Source organism: Adiantum capillus-veneris, chromosome 30 (genome assembly GCF_014529385.1).
Source record: "Adiantum capillus-veneris isolate H3 chromosome 30, ASM1452938v2, whole genome shotgun sequence".
Taxonomy (NCBI): Eukaryota; Viridiplantae; Streptophyta; class Polypodiopsida; order Polypodiales; family Pteridaceae; genus Adiantum; species Adiantum capillus-veneris.
In genome coordinates this window covers 81407224-81425559 of record NC_140960.1, presented here as the reverse complement: position 1 = coordinate 81425559, position 18336 = coordinate 81407224, and the positions used below count along the sequence as shown (strand labels likewise).

The 18336-nt window shown below is 47.4% G+C and overlaps 1 protein-coding gene across 2 annotated transcripts in view; it reads right to left on the bottom strand.

Annotated features, from left to right (window-relative positions):
- Positions 1-222: 222 nt before the first annotated feature.
- The window catches only part of LOC147418290 (uncharacterized), a 48905-nt gene continuing 30791 nt past the window's right edge, over positions 223-18336 (bottom strand). The window contains exons 3-5 of one of the 2 annotated variants that reach the window (XM_086507446.1): positions 945-1039; positions 709-844; positions 223-591 (exon numbers count right to left, since the gene is read on the bottom strand). In XM_086507446.1, the coding sequence (XP_086363572.1) occupies positions 494-591; positions 709-844; positions 945-1039 (329 nt within the window). In that variant the 3' untranslated portion in view covers positions 223-493. Of the gene's footprint in view, positions 592-708; positions 845-939; positions 1040-18336 lie in introns of both variants that reach the window. The other variant, XM_086507445.1, reaches the window with a different exon arrangement.

Here is an 18336-nt window from a genome sequence, read left to right as displayed (position 1 = left end):
ATCAGAATACTATATTGAGGGAATACTTGATATGACTAACACAAATTAAAGGGATTAAAAAAAAGTACCAAAAACAAAAAAAAAAAGTGAAACCCTTCAAGCTGTACAATCTCTTAATTGTTTATAAAACAACATTGTTGTTTGAGGTTCATCCTTCAAACTATATATACAACCAACCACCTTTCCTGGTGTATGAGAAGTACAAAAAAAAAAAAAAAGTGAAACCCTTCAAGCTGTACAATCTCTTAATTGTTTATAAAACAACATTGTTGTTTGAGGTTCATCCTTCAAACTATATATACAACCACCTTTCCTGGTGTAGACAGAAGCAAGTCACTCAAGGAAGACCATGTCACAAAGTAGGATGTGTACAATACTGCTACAATGCTTACAGACAGCAGGTAAAGAGCAAGTGCTCGCATTGAGGGATACATCATAAGGTGCTTCTTCTGCAACTCTCTGTCATGGCAATCAAGGAATTTGTAGCGCATCATTACGACAACACCTTGTTATCGAAATATAGAATACTGGGAAAGAGACAATGTAGAGGAGGCCGACAGATAACGGAGCAAATAAGCACCAGCCAATGATCTGCAACAATTCAAATTAAATGGTGAACATTGAATCTACAGAAAACTGCACCCAAACAATATTTTAGGCACCCATGTCATGTGGGTGTTGAGCTAGGAAGGATAAGTTGAACTCTACCACATGAAGCATCATCGCATAGATCACAGCATGGGGTTCGTGTCCACGCAAGGCTATCCAAAACCCAGCAGGAGCTACAGGGGAATGATCTGCCCCTGTTACCATCTCTCCAACACGCATGAAAGGCATCATCAACCTGATTGGGACCACAAAATATTTCTCTTCATTTTACACTGAGCTGTTCAATAACATCCAAATGAAAAACTTTAAAATGGGTGAGAGCATCCTAGCTGAACTGGCGATACGACGACGTTTGACAGCATCAGGGTGGGTACATGACAATTGGATTGCAAGATAACTGCAGCAATGGCAGATAATAAAATTGTGATTCCTGAACAATGAAAGAAAACAACATGTATCAGTTAGAGCTGAGAGAATTACTACTAGTAAAGATTGGCCTAGTGCACAAGATATTCCCAACTAATCACATTTCTAAGAGAGAAACTTTAGATCAAGAAAGTTGCCCCACAGTTCAAACCTAGAATTGGGCACAACTCAAGCCCACATCCTGATGTCTAGGGTCGTAACAGTCTCGACAATGTCTTAGTGTTAAAGATAAAGGGTTACATTAGAGGTGGATTTAATTATGATTGAGTGTGCTTCTCAAGGTAGCTTAGATTTCTTTGGAGGGACCACCTTTGCCTACAAGGATGTTGAAAGAAGTCTCACTTTAAAGAGAACTTTATGCATCCAATAGTTTGAGATCTGGTAGGAGTCTCCATGCCACAACGTTGGAGGTCTATTGTTAAGTATGGAGCCTGATTCACCCCTATAATTTTAATCTAAAAAACGAACAGCTGTAAGGCCCTCGTTATGAGGAGAAGCCATCTTGCGTGAGAAAATTCACTCGCCGGAACATTCCTTTTTGCCAAAATATTATGGCCGGATGGCGGTCGGAAAGGCAAATGGCCGGTCGGTTGGGCGGTTGATCGGTGGCCGGTGGTCGGAAGTCTTTGACCGGTGGCCAAATTCAATGGCTGGTAGACGAGTTTTAGGCGGACTTGTCTACTCAAGGGTAGCTACACATGGAAACATGTAAGAGTTATACTTGGATTTTTCTACACAAGAGCAACTACACACGGTTGTCTCGATTCTCTCATGAAAGAGGGCAGCCCATTTTGGCCTATAAAAGGAGGCCTTTTCTACACACAAAACGGATTGTGGAGTTGGTGAAGCAAGGTGTGTGTGAGGTGGTGAGAGTGAAGCAAGGCGGGAGTTCCATCAAGGGTATAATCCCTTTGTAACCTACTTCTAGTTTGAAATGCAAAGCCATTGAGTGGCTGCTTTCCCGTGGACATAGCCCACGTTGGGTGAACCACGTATATAATGTGCTCTCTCTCTCTCTCTCTCTCTCTCTCTCTCTCTCTCTCTCTCTTGTGTGTGAAAATTATCTCTCTCCAGTAAGTAAACCACTTTAGTCTCTACTTAGCTACTCCTTTATTCCTAACATCTATCACCTCTTGAATGCTATTGCTAGGGGCTGGTATTCCCCAAGGGCGGAGTTACAAGTATGGAGAGTCAGATGTTTTGTGGCTGTGCCTGGAGAGACATGAGGTAGTTGGCATACATACACCATATGTTACCCCATGTGTTGCCCAAGCGGACCCATAAATAAACCCTCTCCCACACCAAGGAGAGAACCCTCAAAACTCTAACATCTCCTCTCAAATCTTGGATGCAAATGAAGGAATCCGACGAGTCCAATCGCCAATAGCAAAGACAACCACAGCATCAAATACACCAACTCTAAAAAGAAACTCGCAAGGCACCACAATAGACAATTTTTGTCCCACCAATGGCAAGTCAATAGTTATGGAATGCCGAAACCACCATCAGTGTTCCCACCAGGCTCTAGACGCATGTGTCGACCATAGCTCTAGAATCAAATGCAGCAGATCAAAGAGATTAGGTAGCATTGAGCAAATCACACAATCACAAATATTTTGCGTTACCCTTGCATTAGTGAAAAGAACTTTGCCTAATTGATGTTTTCTTACTTAGAATCAAATGAAAGATATATGGAGAAATAAACGTCCCAATGTAGATAGGCGGATTTATGCGGAGAGATGGAGATCTGCTATAGAAAATGATGCAATCAAACAGAGAGTCACGGTAGAGATGGACAGAGAGAGAGAGAGAGAGAGAGAGAGAGAGAGAGAGAGAGAGAAAGAAAGAAAGAAAGATTTTTAACGTCTATGTCAGGCCGAAATCGGCCTATGAGACAAATCAAATGTACATTGTGTGTATGTCATCCGTCTATCGGAAAGACAAATGAAACAAAATTGATACAAAACTGAGCTGAAAGTAGGTAGTGGAGTATCTGAGGAGGGATGGAGCTCTATCTCTAGGGGTATATGCATGTCTGTATGCTCAAGGTAGTACAATCATGAGAATGCATCAAGCTATCTAGCTCCATCCTGTACTAATGGGGGGGTGTAAGATGTGGTACATGGGTGGGTCTGGTGCCAAGGCTACCCGGATGAAAGCTGTCGGGTCAGCCCTCATCTGAGCCACTCGCTCCTCAGTGGCACGGCGCTCCCGGGCTCGGATCTCCTCGATCTGTCGGTGGTGGGAGCTCGCGCCCCTGTAGCCTGTGACTCGTGGTCGTCGTCTAGCTCGGTTCACCTCCGCCTGTGGGAGTGTCACTCCCCTCTGAGTGTCTGGTGAGGGGGGGGCGGAAATCCTCTGAAAGAAGTCTGTGAGCTGCGACTGTCTCCCCTCTGTCTGTGTAGCTGTGTGTGGCTGTAGTAGTGTGTCCCGATGGCTCTGTATCTCTAGTAAGAAACGTCCGAGCTGTCTCTAATCTCGAGATTCCATGATCTCTCGGAGAGTGGGCTGTCCTCTAAATAGGGCCTCATACCTGCCTCTGATCTCAGTGTATGCTCTGCATCTACATACAAAGTGCTCCTCACTCTCCACCTCCTCTGTGCAGGCTCTGCAGATTCGCTCCCCCCTCGGAACACCAGTATGTCTCCCGATCTCAATCTCTAACCTGTGTGAAGCCACTCTCAGCTGACCAATCGCCACCCGTGAGCTATGTGGCATATATGTGTCCATGTAGCGTGGTCTCTGTATGAACCCCCCAGACAATATGGTGAGAAACTGGTCTCTGTAATCTGACATCCTCGTCCCCAAGCTAGGTGCCTCCCAGACTCTCCTAGTGTATAGCTGCCACAGATCCTGTCTCAATACCAAGTTCCTCTCACTGCGAGAGAGGTGAACATATGGTGAGTGGGGGTCGTACTGGAATGGTGGTAGGCTCTCCATGTCAAGACCGTGTCCCTCAAACCATGCTCTGACCTGTGAGTACCATGCTCTCTCATGTCCACTCTCTGATAGCTGTATAGCTGCCTCAAATGCTCTACGGGTAAGTCTGTCAGGAGGTAGCTCTCTCATCCTCTGGATGAAGCAAACTGTCTGGAATAGTGCCTCTACAACCATAGGTGGTGTGGCGAGCTCGGCTCTAATAATGTCGTGTGGCACTGTCTTCTTGCTGCGGAGCAAGCGTGAGATCATATATACCTGTGGTCTCTCAAGTTGTGTCCACTGGTCAGCTGTCAATCCTGGTGCCCATACTGCCGCCGAGTACATCAAGGCCGGGGTGACTAAGGTGTCGAAAAGCCACCCCTTCGTGCGGGGCTCCTGAAAGTGTGCCTGGTGGCACCTCCGCTCTAGCATGGCCAGAGCTGCATATCCTCGGGTGAGCCTGTCAACAGCAGCCTGCCTCATAGTGAAGGGTCCTGGTAGGCTGGTGAATGTGATGCCAAGGTAGACATAGGAGGTGACTACATCAACCTGTCCTCCTGCTGCTGTGAAGGTGGCGGCGCTCCTCACTGCACTGGATGTGTGAAAGATCATAACCTTGGTTTTGCCAAGGTTCACAGTCAACCCCCTGTGTGTGCTGAATTCGTCCAAGGCCTCAAGATGGCGTTGCAAGCCCTCGGGTGACTCTGAAATCAACACAATATCATCAGCATATAACATGATGTGGACCGGAGTACCTGCCAAGTCGCTCCCCTCTCCCCCTGCTCGCAGTATGTAGTCGGAGATCTCGTCGATGTATAGCCCAAAGAGTGTCGGGGAGAGTGGGCATCCTTGCTTAACACCAATGGTGCTAGCAATGGTCTCTGAAAAACCGCCTGGGCAACGAACCCGACCCGTCACCCTCTCATATAGAGCATATATGGCCCAAATCATCTCTGTTGGTACCCCAATGCTGTGAAGGCGCTGGAAGAGTCTCTCGCGTGGGACTGTGTCAAAGGCCTTGCGGAAGTCCACAAAGCAGCAGTAAAGCCTCTTCTTCCGCGCCTTTGCCCCATCAATGAGGCAGCGCAGAACGAAGATGTGGTCAATGGTGGAGAAAGCTCGTCTGAAACCTGCTTGGCCTGGAGCTCGTAAACCCTCGATCTCTGCGTAGCAGCTGAGCTGTGCCTCAAGTACTGCTCCATATAGCTTGGCCATCGTGTGGCCAATCATGATAGTCCTGTAGTTCCCTGGGTCCAGGGTGTCGCCAGATTTGTGGATAGGCACTATGGTGTGCTGTGTCCACTCCTCTGGGAAGCCCTCCCCTATAGCCCGGTTGAAGACATGTGCAATCAACGGGGCTATAGTGGAGGCCGCATAAATGATGTGCTCACTCTGTAATCCAGTATGGTCAGCTGATCGTCTGTGCTGCATGCGGCGTATGGCCCTCTCTACCATCTCTGCTGTAAAGAAGGAGGAGCACGTGGGGCGAGGCTCGTGTGGTTGTGGAATAGGAGGCTGCCCTGGCACTTCATAAAGTCGCTCTGCATAATCATGCCATATCTGTGGATCCTCAATAGCTGTAGTCGGACGTGGCTCGCGTAGGGTGCGCCATGCCGTCGCGCTATCCATGCTCATGAATAGGCGGTATAGCTCAAGCTCCTGTGCCTCTTCGAATGCTCGCCGCTTTTGGCGTGTCAGCGTCTTCATATGCCGTCTGGCCTCTCTCTCTGTGATCTCTCCTAAGGCTCGTCGTGCATGGAGGCGTCGGTATAGCTCTCTGCACTCATCATCATACCAACGGTTCTGAGGCATAGCCCCGGGGGGGGGAGTGCGTCCTGTGTGAGTGGTGTGTGGAAAAGAGCTAATAGCTGAAGTGTGGAGAACGGAAGAGATATGTGATGTGAGAACTGAGAGTGGTGTGGATGGGTGGAGGAGACATAGGCCATGTTCGACCTTGGCCGAGTAAATAGAGGCTAACTCATGTGTGAAATGGATGGTGGTGTGTGGAGTGCGTGTTGTGGAGCTGTGTGTGATGGTATCTCCGGTGATAGAGAAAGAGAGGTATGTGTGGTCGGCTCCGATGGGTATGGGTGGAATGGTGAAGGATGTGATAAGGTGTGTAGCCTCCCTGGGTCCCAGAATATAGTCGACTGTACTCCCCCCTCCTTCTGCAACTCCATGTGGCATACAAGTCAGGCCCCCTGAGGTGGGCCACTGGACCATCCCGTTATAAATAACGAGACGGTGCTGGGAGCCAAGTCGAAGTAGATGTCGTCCATAAGCTGTGACTGGAGCTCTGTCTGCTGTGTCTCTCATAGTAGCCTCCTCATCTAGAGTGTGTAGTGTCTCTGGGTCCTCATGGTCATATGTCTCACACTGCTCACTGCGTGTACGAGCATTGAAGTCTCCCATAAGGAAGACTTCACCCAGTGTGGAGTACTCCATAATCTCCTCCGTGAGGCATGCGTACGGTGACTCCTGCTCAATAGGGGCGAATCTGGAGCCTGTGGGAGCAAAATAGCAAAGGGCAATGTAGACGATCCTGTCTCGTGAGAGCTCGAGGCGAATCCACATGTAGCGGGCCTGTGGGTCCCGGGCAACAATCTGTAGTCTGCTGTGAAGCCCCTGTCTAAAGAGTATGGCCACTCCTCCTGAGCCGCGAGTGGTGTGCTGGCGCATACATCCTCGATGTAGAGACTCCCACTGAAATCCATGTATCCGTGGTAACCCTCTCTCCGGGCTCTCGTGTGTCTCTGTAAGTAGAATGATGTCTCGACCTCTCATCACCTCCTCAAGTCTCTCTGGGTGTGTCCATAAGTCTCCATTGCAATTCCAAACCGTGACATGAATCTCCTCGTGTGTCCCACAGGCCGCGAGTCCCTATGCGATGGTCTTGCCATCAATGATAACCCTACCATCCCGATATACTGCCTTCTTCCCTTCTTTGCGGGCTTGGTGGACTCGAGGCATGCACGCGCGACGGTGATCTTGTTGCATCTTTGTGAGGTCATCATCTAGATAAATCGGTGGGCCGTCGATCCCTCTCAAGATGACCCTCTTTCGGAGGAAGGAAGTTCGAGACTCCTCGGAGGCGAATTGGAGGATGAGAGCTCTTTTCTTTGGATCTTTGCCGGCTCTCCAAACTTTGGAGAAAGGGATCTCTTCTTCCTTGTATCCCACTTTCTTGCATAAAGCTTTCCGATCGCTTTCGGGTGTAGACCCTTCTTCTTCTTTGATGCCGGTCACTCGCACATTGAGACGGCGAGCTTGTCGCATCTTCTCCTCTTCGATGGTTGTGTGTACGATGAGTACTTCATCTTTTTGGGCTTCCTCTCTTGCTACCTTCTTGATGTTCTTTTTGACTACTTCGACCCATCCTTCTTTGGTGGCCTCTAATTTGTCCTCAATGCTTGCGGTGAGGGCTTTGGTGATCTCCTCCTTGAGGGCTTCCTTAGCCTCCCCTTTAATCTCTCCTTCCTCGGGGGTGAGGGATGTGAGGGAAGCATGAAGGAGATCGATTTGTGCCTTCATCTCTTCTTGCTCTTTCCTCCATCTCTCCCTCTCCTTCTCGTTCTCCCGTTCCCTTCTCTCCTTCTCCTCTTTGAGATTTTGGATTTCCGCTCTCATGTCCTCCTTCTCTTCGTTCCATAGCTTGATGAAGTTGGCTTTCTCCTCCTTCCATATTTCTCTCTCCATCCGCCATTCCTTCATGTCCTTCTCCAATTGTGCAAGCCTCTTATTCGTGAGCATGAAGGACGTTGTCTTCTTTGTCGGTGTCGGCGTCTTGATGATGGGGGAAGACATGGTTGGCTTCGTAGCTACCCTCTCTTCATATTGTGAAGAAGAGGGGAAGAGAACACTCAGCTTGTGTGTATGCAGGGGGCAGCGGGCAGGGGATGGGGATGGGGTGTGTGTTTTCACTTGACGTGCAGGGAGCAGCGCAGCGCGCAGGAGGGAGCAGCACACAGGGGTAGCGTGCAGGGGTGGGGCAGCGCGCAGAGGAGGCAGCGCGCAGGAGGGAGCCACGCGCAGGGAGCAGCGCGCAGTGAGCAGCGCGCAGGGGAGGCAGCGCGCAGGAGGGAGCCACGCGCAGGGAGCAGCGCGCAGAGAGAGAGAGAGAGAGAGAGAGAGAGAGAGAGAGATGCATTAATGGGGTCCCCAGCGACCCGCTCAAGGACACCACACCCCATTACTAGAGTCATATTTGCTTTTCATTGCATAAACACAATGTACACAAAATGATATACCTCAATGCAAGACTCGCCTCTACTCTAGGGAGATTCCTGCCCTGGAAACTCTTCAAAATGAAGCACCTCCAAGGTTGATTTGATGCACCAATGAAGTCCTGGCTCGATGTGGGCCACATATAGCCACCACGGACCAAGATCTAAGCTGATTTGCACACCCTATAAGAGAGGATTCAAGGGCTGAATGCTGGGTGCAAAAACCCAGATCTGTAGTGCGTTCAGAGGGCTGATAGCGCAACAGATATGAAAGCTATGGATGAGAAAAGATGCGGTAGGTAATGGACGGAAAATGGCCAGCAGGGGGTGCCTCTGCAAAACCTGAGGATGGGCTGGTGGAGGGCGGTGATGGGCTGCCAAGGATGCTGCAACATGGCAAAACGCCAGCAAATAGAGAGGGGTGAATGCTGCAAAAAAACGTGAGAAGGCTAGGCACCGCCGCACCAGCAAATCCGGGAGAGAATGGATGAAAAGGGCTGCTTTTATAGTGCGTTTTTGGACCTCAAGCACCGCAAGTCACCACCACTTTGTGTGAGAGAGCCAAACCTTAAATTCTGTAGGTCAATGGGTGCACAAAGTGAAAGGAAAAGCTGCCCTTGATTTTAGCGCACGAGCCTCAAAGTTCATGGGAGAAAATCCTTGAATTGTGTGCCCCTAACCTCAAAAGGCATTTCAATTGGTATCAACAGCAATTTGCACGAAGTGCAGATGTGCGTGCACAGAGTTTTAGGACACTCTGTAGTATGAGGCCCATATCTCACAACTAGTGATGCATTTGACCTCTGAATTGGTTTGACACATTGCAATTATCCTATACTACATGCTAATGTTGCCGGATGTCAACCGAAGTGTCACAACACCTATCAAACATATGTACAAACCATTCATGCAAGAGCCTTCAGACTCACACAAACCTAAATCCAATGGACTTGTCCAGACATGTAGGTCCAACAAGCAAGCTCACAAAATTGCCGAACTAAATCCCCTACACTCTATATACATTGTTTGGCTCCAGAAGTAGGTTTAGTATGTCCAAGTGGCACACAGCCCGTATGCACATGGCATTCCCTCCTGCTTAAAGTGAGGCACTGGTGCCAAGCTGCATGGACCCCTTGTAAGAGGCTAGCAAATTGAGATAATCGATGAAGAAGTTCTTGTTCACCCGCTTCTTCATCATCCACCCATGCAGCTTCATTAGTACCTCGATCGGAAATTATTGCCATGCTTGCTTCCGAGTTCCATGCTTGTATTGATGCAAGAGAATTTGCTCCGGCTCTGTGACTTCAATTTTATCAAGGATCTCAGGTTGCTTCTCGTCTCAAATACTCCCTCGAGGATCACCTTGAAACAATTTCAACCATGAAACATGAAACACTTTATGCATTGTCCACGAAGAGGGCAATTTGTTGGGGTAAATGCCCAGACGTCACCTCTTGACCGTTTCCACCGTGTAGCTTTGATCGAGAGCTTCACATAAATACTTTTTGTATAATTTTTAACCCACCTTTTTTTTTTCCGAGAAATAGATCCTTCTATTAGTTAATGAAACTGCCCATAGGGCTACAACCACCTCTACTAGAGAGGGCTACAACAATCATAAGGGGAGACTCTCCCAATGAAAAAACAGCATATATACAATGAGGCTATATCAGGAGATGGGAGGATGGAAAAGCCACACAGGTGGACGGTAGTGCCATCGAACCACACCCTAGACCATGGTGAAGAAAAGCCAAGGGCGCCAGAGTCGAAGGAAAGCCTCTCTATGCTCCCACATGTGGTCGGAGCTGCCCTGAAGTCTCTCAAACTGTCCCGTGAGAGTATGGATCAGCTCTAGCCAAAGATCTCGAACTGTCTCTGCTGGTGGTACAGGGCGAGCCTCAAAGATGCTGAAGCAGCGGGCCCGCCAGATGAACCAGAGTGTCAAGCCGCAGACAAGCTCCCAACACTCCTCTCTCTCACTGCACCACTCTTGTGGAGTAAGCTCTGTAGCAAGCTGGAGTGTAGGTCGACCCCCCTGTATCACTATCATCCTGCTGGTGGAGGATAGCTCAAACTGTAGTGCCGGGCCCGTGAGAGTGGACCAAGCAGCTGCCCCCCAAATGTACTGCCGTGTTGTGGAAAGTGTCACCAGCGTGTGACTACTATCTATCCTTTTTGTTGATTTCTTTCTTATTATCTATTTACTTTCACTTTTTGGAAACACCCCTCGGGAAATCTAACTGCCCTGCATTGCATAGCTAGTGTGGAACTGTCCAGAGGGAGTCCGGGCCTGAGGGCAAGAGAGCACTAAGGTTGGACAAGGACTATGGTTAGCCAAGTGGGGTCATTGACTAGCCAAAGTGGAATCCTTTGCTACAGAGGCTACATTTCAGTTCTGGATGTGGCCGCAGTGTACAAAGAGGGTCGGATGACCTAGAAAGATACAATGGCAGCATCTCCTAAAATTTAGGGAACTGCTATTTTGGGACCTGAAAATGTCTTCGCGTCATTACGTGCAGTTTGACATGGGGATCATTTTGTTACTCTGTGGCCAAGTCAACAGAGGCTGCAGGTGAGATATTTTTAGACCCGAGGGTCTAAAGCGGGAAAATGCACAAATGAGTGACACTTGGCACTCTGAGGCCAGTTTACTACTTATAGAGAAGGCAAAAACGTGATTTATAGCTGGGAGGCTCATTTTGCAAGTCTCTGTCACAGGTTAAGAGCTATGGAGTGCTTGCTTTCCCTCTTATGCACAGTGCGGTGCCAGGAGTGATGCCCTGCACGCTACGCACTGCCCTCTCTCTCCCCTTTGGCAGTATGTTATGCCCCTCTAGTGGGCTCTTCATTTGACCAATGTACAATTGTGTGGGTTCATGCGCGATTGCCGAGGCAAGAGCCTCTTGCACAGGTACTGGATTAGCTAGCGGCTAATCCCCCCGCAGGTACAGGTGAATTCGGAGAGGTTTCACGCCAGAAATCTCGTCCGATTCAAAGGGCAAGTAGCCCTACAGGTGCGGGAGCTCGAGGACTTGCTAGGGATGCGACCGGCACGCGAAACGGAGCCCGAAACAGTGAATTACAGCCTGCTGTGTATTTTTGCAGGTTTAGGGTTTTGGCCCTAAACGGACCCTAATACCCCCAGGAGGTTCGGGGACGCAAGGGGACCGCTGTACAGGCGATCTGGCGTATTTTCAGGGCTGAAAACAGAGAATTCAGCGTGCTGCAGATTCTCGCCAGGTTTTGCAAAGTGCCCGTATGCGTCGGGAAAGTCAGTCAATGCGTGGGAATACTGACCGTGAAAGGTTCTAGTACAGTTATGCTGCCGAAATCGGGCTGGAACAGTGGAAATTCAGCCGAGTTTGTGCGGGGCAGCTTGTAGGAACCACAGCGTTTATTCCCTCTTTTGAACAATAAAGAAATACCGAAAGGGGCGCCTAAGTTAGGGGCCAATCTGGTGTCTGTCTACTCATACAGGTGCAATCTAGCAGCCTGTATCCCTCTCCCCTTTGTTGTGTCTTGAAAGTACAGGTAAAATAGACGACTAATAATGGGTGAAAGCTAAATCAAGGTTTAAAGTAAAGTCTACCGCCCTTTTTGGATTGAACAGGCCGGTTACATGGTTCCATCGACGGGATTAAATCACTTTTTTCCATAGAAGTGAGCCTTGGTCAGTTTTGGACTTGAAGACACAGGGGATCATAGACAAGACACAGGGAATTGTAATTATGGCTGACAGACCAGATGATGTGACTGAAGAGGTTTCCTCTTCACAGGGTCAACAGACACATGAAGTGGGTGAGTCCTCAAGACCACCACAGACTGATGATGATATATTCAGGACCCAGTTGGCTACTGCTGTGGCTATGTTCACACAAGTAATGCAGAATCCGAGGTTTTTAGCCTTTCTGCAACCTCCGGTTCCGTCTCAGCAAGTTGGGTCACTGGATCATATTCAAAAGCCTGTTAAGGCTCGAACACAGGTGATTCATACCGCACAGTCAATGGAAACACCTGTACACTTGACGGAGAACATGCAGTCTCCACAACGTATGCCTAAGGTGCAAGAACAGGTGGCTGAGATGCCAGTTTTTCAAGCTGTACCAATTCAGCCCGCCACCTTTCAGCAGCCTATAGCTGGTTCTAATGGGCAGGGAAGCAACCTACAGGCTATGCAACAGGTCTTCCCACCACCTTCAGTACACCCTGGCTATTTTGGAGGTGGATCGGTATTTCAGAGCATGGCTGGTCATGCACCTGGAAATCAGTTTTATACGCCAGGAACAGTGTTTGCGGGTGCTCAAACGATGATGCCTAACCCCATGTACAGTGTCATGGGTATGCAACCAGGGTTTCAAAGCACTCAGGGACAATTTGGGATGCCACAAGCAAATTTTGGTATGGATGGAATTACAAATCAGCAGCCAAATATGGCATTTCCAGGTCAAGTTAATAGCGGCCAAGGAACACAGATGAACCCTATTAGTGTTCCCATGTTTCAGTCACTTCCATATGACAATTTAACGCCGCTGGAGAGGCCAACTCCGTACAAAGAAGGTGGCAAAGGTGTGTCATTCACGACCTTTACAGGGTTTGATGACAGGAAGAAGGCTCTTTCATTCCTCCAGCAGTTTGATAAGGCCTATGCAGGGGGAAACTTTACAGAGGCTTCAAAGGTCCGCAAGGCAGCCACTTTCTTGACAGGGAATGCGGGACAATGGTGGACAACTTTATTGCTTCAAGGGCAAGCTCCGTCCACATGGATTTACTTCAAGCAGATTTTTGCAGCAGCATGGTTATCTGATGATTTCGAAGCAGATGTCATGACAGAATGGCACCAGCTTAATGCTGCCACTTGCAGAAATCTGGATGATTACAATCGGAAGTTTTGGAAAGCTCTACTTCCAGTAACTTCCTATAGGTTTGTGCCATTGACAGAACAGATTGAAAAATACTGTTGTGGCCTACCCAAAGGATTGAGAAAATACTGCACAAAGACCAAAGTCACTACTTTGACGCAGCTCATCGAGGTAGCAAACACTGGCAATGGTTTGCTCAAGGGAGAAGATTGTGAATTTAACACTGGCGTCAAGGCAGGATCAGGCAAGAAAAATTCAGCCAAGAAGCACGTTCCCAATGAGGCTCCTAAAGGGACTCAGGAGTCAGCCAACGCAGGGAAAGACAAAGCTACGGCTGAATCAGAAAAAGGACCAGCAAAGAAATGGAAAAGACGTTTTCCTCGCAAGTCAGAAGAGCAAAAGAAGGTCCTGAGGACAGAGAACAAATGCTTTATATGTGAGCAGCCTGGCCACATTGCTTATAACTGTCCTACAAAGAAAAGGCCAGCTGATTCTGAAGACAAGGAGGACAGGAAGGGAAAGAAGCCCATGGCTGGTCTAGTGCCAGATATGGTGGGCGACAAGCCAAATTCAGATGCAAGTGAGCTTTGCAGAGCATGGGGAAAGGTTAGGGATCAAACAGTGCTTATCTTCTTTGATCCAGGTGCCAAAGCCAACTTTATTTCCCCAGAATTGGCTTCAAAGTTGGGAATCAGACCTGAAGAGATGGGGTATACAGCAGAGGCAGGTTTGGCATGTCCTGGCCATACAGAGGCTGTGACACCCATCATTGGAAAGTTGCGTCTACATATCCAGTCCTATGTAGATGCTGAAGAATTTTACATCATGCCACTGGACGGATGTGATGTGTTGTTAGGTATTCCTTGGTTGTTTCGTGTACAGGGAATCATGGATGCCTACAACAAAAAGATCACTGTACAGAGCAGGGGAAAGACTCACATTCTGGATGTAAAGCTTAAAGGGGAGTCTATTCCTACTGTATCAGCTTCTGCTATTACTTCTGTAATGAAAAAGCATCTTTCTGCGTACTTGGTTTTTGCACGTGAAGTGTCAGATTGTGATGAATCAAATTTATCTGTGCTAGATAAAGAAAGGTCAATGTTTTTACAACAGTATAGTGACTGTTTTTCCGATTCATTACCGTCTCAATTACCGCCAGAGAGACCCGAGGACCATGCGATAGATTTGGTGCCAGGCAGTAGCCCACCAAACAAGCCTCCGTACAGGGTTAGTGCGGCTCAGCAGAAAGAGATAATGGGCCAAGTACAGGAGCTGTTAGAAAAAGGGCTGATTCAGCCCAGTTCATCTCCATTCTGTTCTCCAGTATTGTTGGTGCAGAAAAAAGATGGCTCATGGCGTATGTGCATCGACTACCGTGCACTGAACAAGAATACCATCAAGAATAGGTTCCCTATACCTAGAATTGATGATATTATGGACAAATTAGAAGGAGCAGCCATGTTTAGCAGGATAGATCTAAAGAGTGGGTATCATCAGATCCGCATTAGATCAGAGGATGTGCACAAGACTGCTTTTAGAACGACGTTTGGCCTTTACGAATTTTTAGTGATGCCCTTTGGTCTCACAAATGCTCCTGCTACGTTCAATAGGATGATGGACAGAATTTTCCGTCCACACCAGCAGTTTGTTGGTACGTTCTTTGATGACATGATAGTCTACTCAAAGAATGAAGAGGAGCATAGGCATCACTTGGCCATTGTGTTCAAAGAGCTACGCAGTCATAGGTTGCTCATCAATGCAAAGAAAAGTGAGTTTTTTCTGGAAGAGATTCACTTTCTGGGACACATTGTCTCAAAGGATGGTGTCAGAATGGATCCTGCAAAAGTTGAAGCGATCAAGTCATGGCCAAATTTGAAGACGGTGCATGATGTCCGAAGCTTTTTGGGACTATGCTCCTATTACAGAAGGTTTATCCGAAATTTCGCTGAGATTGCTTCACCTTTACATGCTCTTCAAAAGAAGGCAGTCACCTTTAGATGGACACAAAAAGAGATTTCAGCTTTTAATCTCTTAAAGGAAAAGATGACTTCAGATCCAGTCATTGTGTTGCCAGATCTTAGGAAGTCAGTTGTGGTCCAGTGTGACGCCTGCGGTAGTAGCATTGGTGCAGTGCTAATGCAAGATGGCAGGGTAGTAGCCTATGAGAGCAGAATTTTGCAAGGGCCAGAGATGACCATGCAGGTCTATGAGAAAGAGTTACTGGCTGTGATTCATGCGCTCTTAAGTTGGAAACACTACCTGCTAGGTGCAGACTTTGTTGTCCAAACGGACCATCAGACCTTGCGATACTTCTTGACACAAACAAAGTTATCTGAGAAGCATATGCGATGGGCAAATATCTTGTCCATGTTCCATTTTCAGATTGTGCATGTGGAAGGCAAGAAGAACGTTGTGGCCGATGCCTTGTCAAGAAAGCCACAAATTTCAGCTGTGTCGATTCCTTATCATCATGAACTTGATGATATGAGAGAACAGTATGCAAATGATGAAGATTTTGCAAGGGTCTTCGAGCAACTAATGGATGGACAACGTCATGAACACTATCTTCTTAAAGACGGGTTCATGATGATGCATGGCAGATTGTGTGTCACAAAGCCATTGCGACGCAAAGTTATGGAAGAGAGTCATGTCCCACCGTATGCAGGGCATCGTGGTATCGATGCTACAGTTAAAGCGGTTGAGACATTCTTCTATTGGCCTACATTGAGAAGGGATGTGGATGCCTTTGTGCGAGAATGCCTAATATGCCAAAAGGTCAAGTTTGACAGGCAAAAGGCACCAGGGTTATTGCAACCACTACCTATTCCAGATAAACCATGGGAAAGTATTGCTATGGATTTTATCTTTGATCTTCCGAGAACGCAAACAGGAAACGATGGTATTTGGACCATTATTTGCAGATTCAGCAAACAGGCTCATTTTATTCCTGTCAGGAAGAAGATAAAGCCAGATCAGATGGCACGCTTGTTTATGAGCAATATTTTCAAGTATCATGGCATGCCACAGTCGATTATTAGCGACCGTGATCCACGCATGACTAGTTTGTTCTGGAAAGGCTTGTTTGAGAATATGGGTACCACGCTCAAATTCTCTTCGTCATTTCATCCTCAAACAGATGGACAGTCAGAAGAGGCAAATTCTACTGTCCTAGATCTGCTGAAGTGCTATGTGTCAGAGCATAAAGGAAAGTGGGAGCAGTATTTGCCATTGGTGGAGTATGCATACAATAATACAGTGCATTCATCAACTGGCAAGGCACCTTTTGAAATAGTTGAAGGTGGCAAGAAAGTTCCTCCCATACTGCATACAAAGGACAAGATATTTGAAGCAGATAAGTATGTTCAAGACATGGATGAAATGTACAAGAAGGTCAAAGTGGCCTTAGAAAGGACTCAGGCAAAGCAAAAGAAAGCAGCTGATCGTCACCGTCGTGAAGTGGTATATTCACTTGGTGATTGGGTGCTTCTACGGTTTGAAAAGGCAAGGTTAAAGAAGATGAAGGGCAAGGAAAGACTGTTTCCAAAGCTCAGCATGCGTTACTATGGGCCTTTTCAAGTGTGCGACATAATCAGTGATGTTGCATATAGGCTGAAATTGCCTGACAGTTGGAAGATTCACAATGCGTTTCATGTGAGTCTTCTCAGACCCTATGTGGGTGATGTGCCAGAAGATATGCCAGCTGAAGATCAGCCGGAAGTCGAGGAACTTGACGAGATCTTGGTCCCTGAACAGATTTTGGCACACAAAGAAAGGAAAGTGAAAGGCAAGGTTGCTAGGCGTTACTTGGTAAAGTTCAGAAACTATCCACCAATGGATGCTAAGTGGATGGAAGAAGGTGAACTTGCAGAGTCACCAACTGTGTTATCACTTTACCTGGAAGCCTTCGATTTGCAACCTACCTTGACCCCTTGAGTTTCAAAGCTACATGGATTGTCAGTGTGACAATGGCTTCTGAAACAAATGATGTACATGGTATTTAAAGTGAGCTCAAATCAAATACCTGTTACATGAATGTTAGAGCTGTACAGATTGTCAGTTTGGCAATTGCTCTTATGGAATGTCCAAAAGTTTGGTTAGTGCTATAGAAGTGAGTATTTCTTGTCAGTTTGTCAAGGATACAGTGATTGCTTCTATTGAAGAGTACATGTGTAACTGCATTCTTAAACTGTCGGTTTGGATATGCTCGAAAGTGTTACGGGATCCAACGTGTACTATAAGACAGTGGCAAAATGTGCAGCTACCATTTTGTCATTGGAAAGTTAGTGACTCAAAGCAATGGCAGAGTGCGAAGCTACCACTATGTCATTGGGACAGGGTTCACACGCAGGCAATACATGAGTCGACGAGGTGTTGAATACACCAGGGTTGACAATGAGCATGTATGTGTCGTATATGTGTCGACAGGTGTTGACAGTAAGCATGTACGACATAGATGCAAACGAGGACGTTTGAGATTTCAGGAGGGGGGTATGTCACCAGCGTGTGACTACTATCTATCCTTTTTGTTGATTTCTTTCTTATTATCTATTTACTTTCACTTTTTGGAAACACCCCTCGGGAAATCTAACTGCCCTGCATTGCATAGCTAGTGTGGAACTGTCCAGAGGGAGTCCGGGCCTGAGGGCAAGAGAGCACTAAGGTTGGACAAGGACTATGGTTAGCCAAGTGGGGTCATTGACTAGCCAAAGTGGAATCCTTTGCTACAGAGGCTACATTTCAGTTCTGGATGTGGCCGCAGTGTACAAAGAGGGTCGGATGACCTAGAAAGATACAATGGCAGCATCTCCTAAAATTTAGGGAACTGCTATTTTGGGACCTGAAAATGTCTTCGCGTCATTACGTGCAGTTTGACATGGGGATCATTTTGTTACTCTGTGGCCAAGTCAACAGAGGCTGCAGGTGAGATATTTTTAGACCCGAGGGTCTAAAGCGGGAAAATGCACAAATGAGTGACACTTGGCACTCTGAGGCCAGTTTACTACTTATAGAGAAGGCAAAAACGTGATTTATAGCTGGGAGGCTCATTTTGCAAGTCTCTGTCACAGGTTAAGAGCTATGGAGTGCTTGCTTTCCCTCTTATGCACAGTGCGGTGCCAGGAGTGATGCCCTGCACGCTACGCACTGCCCTCTCTCTCCCCTTTGGCAGTATGTTATGCCCCTCTAGTGGGCTCTTCATTTGACCAATGTACAATTGTGTGGGTTCATGCGCGATTGCCGAGGCAAGAGCCTCTTGCACAGGTACTGGATTAGCTAGCGGCTAATCCCCCCGCAAGTACAGG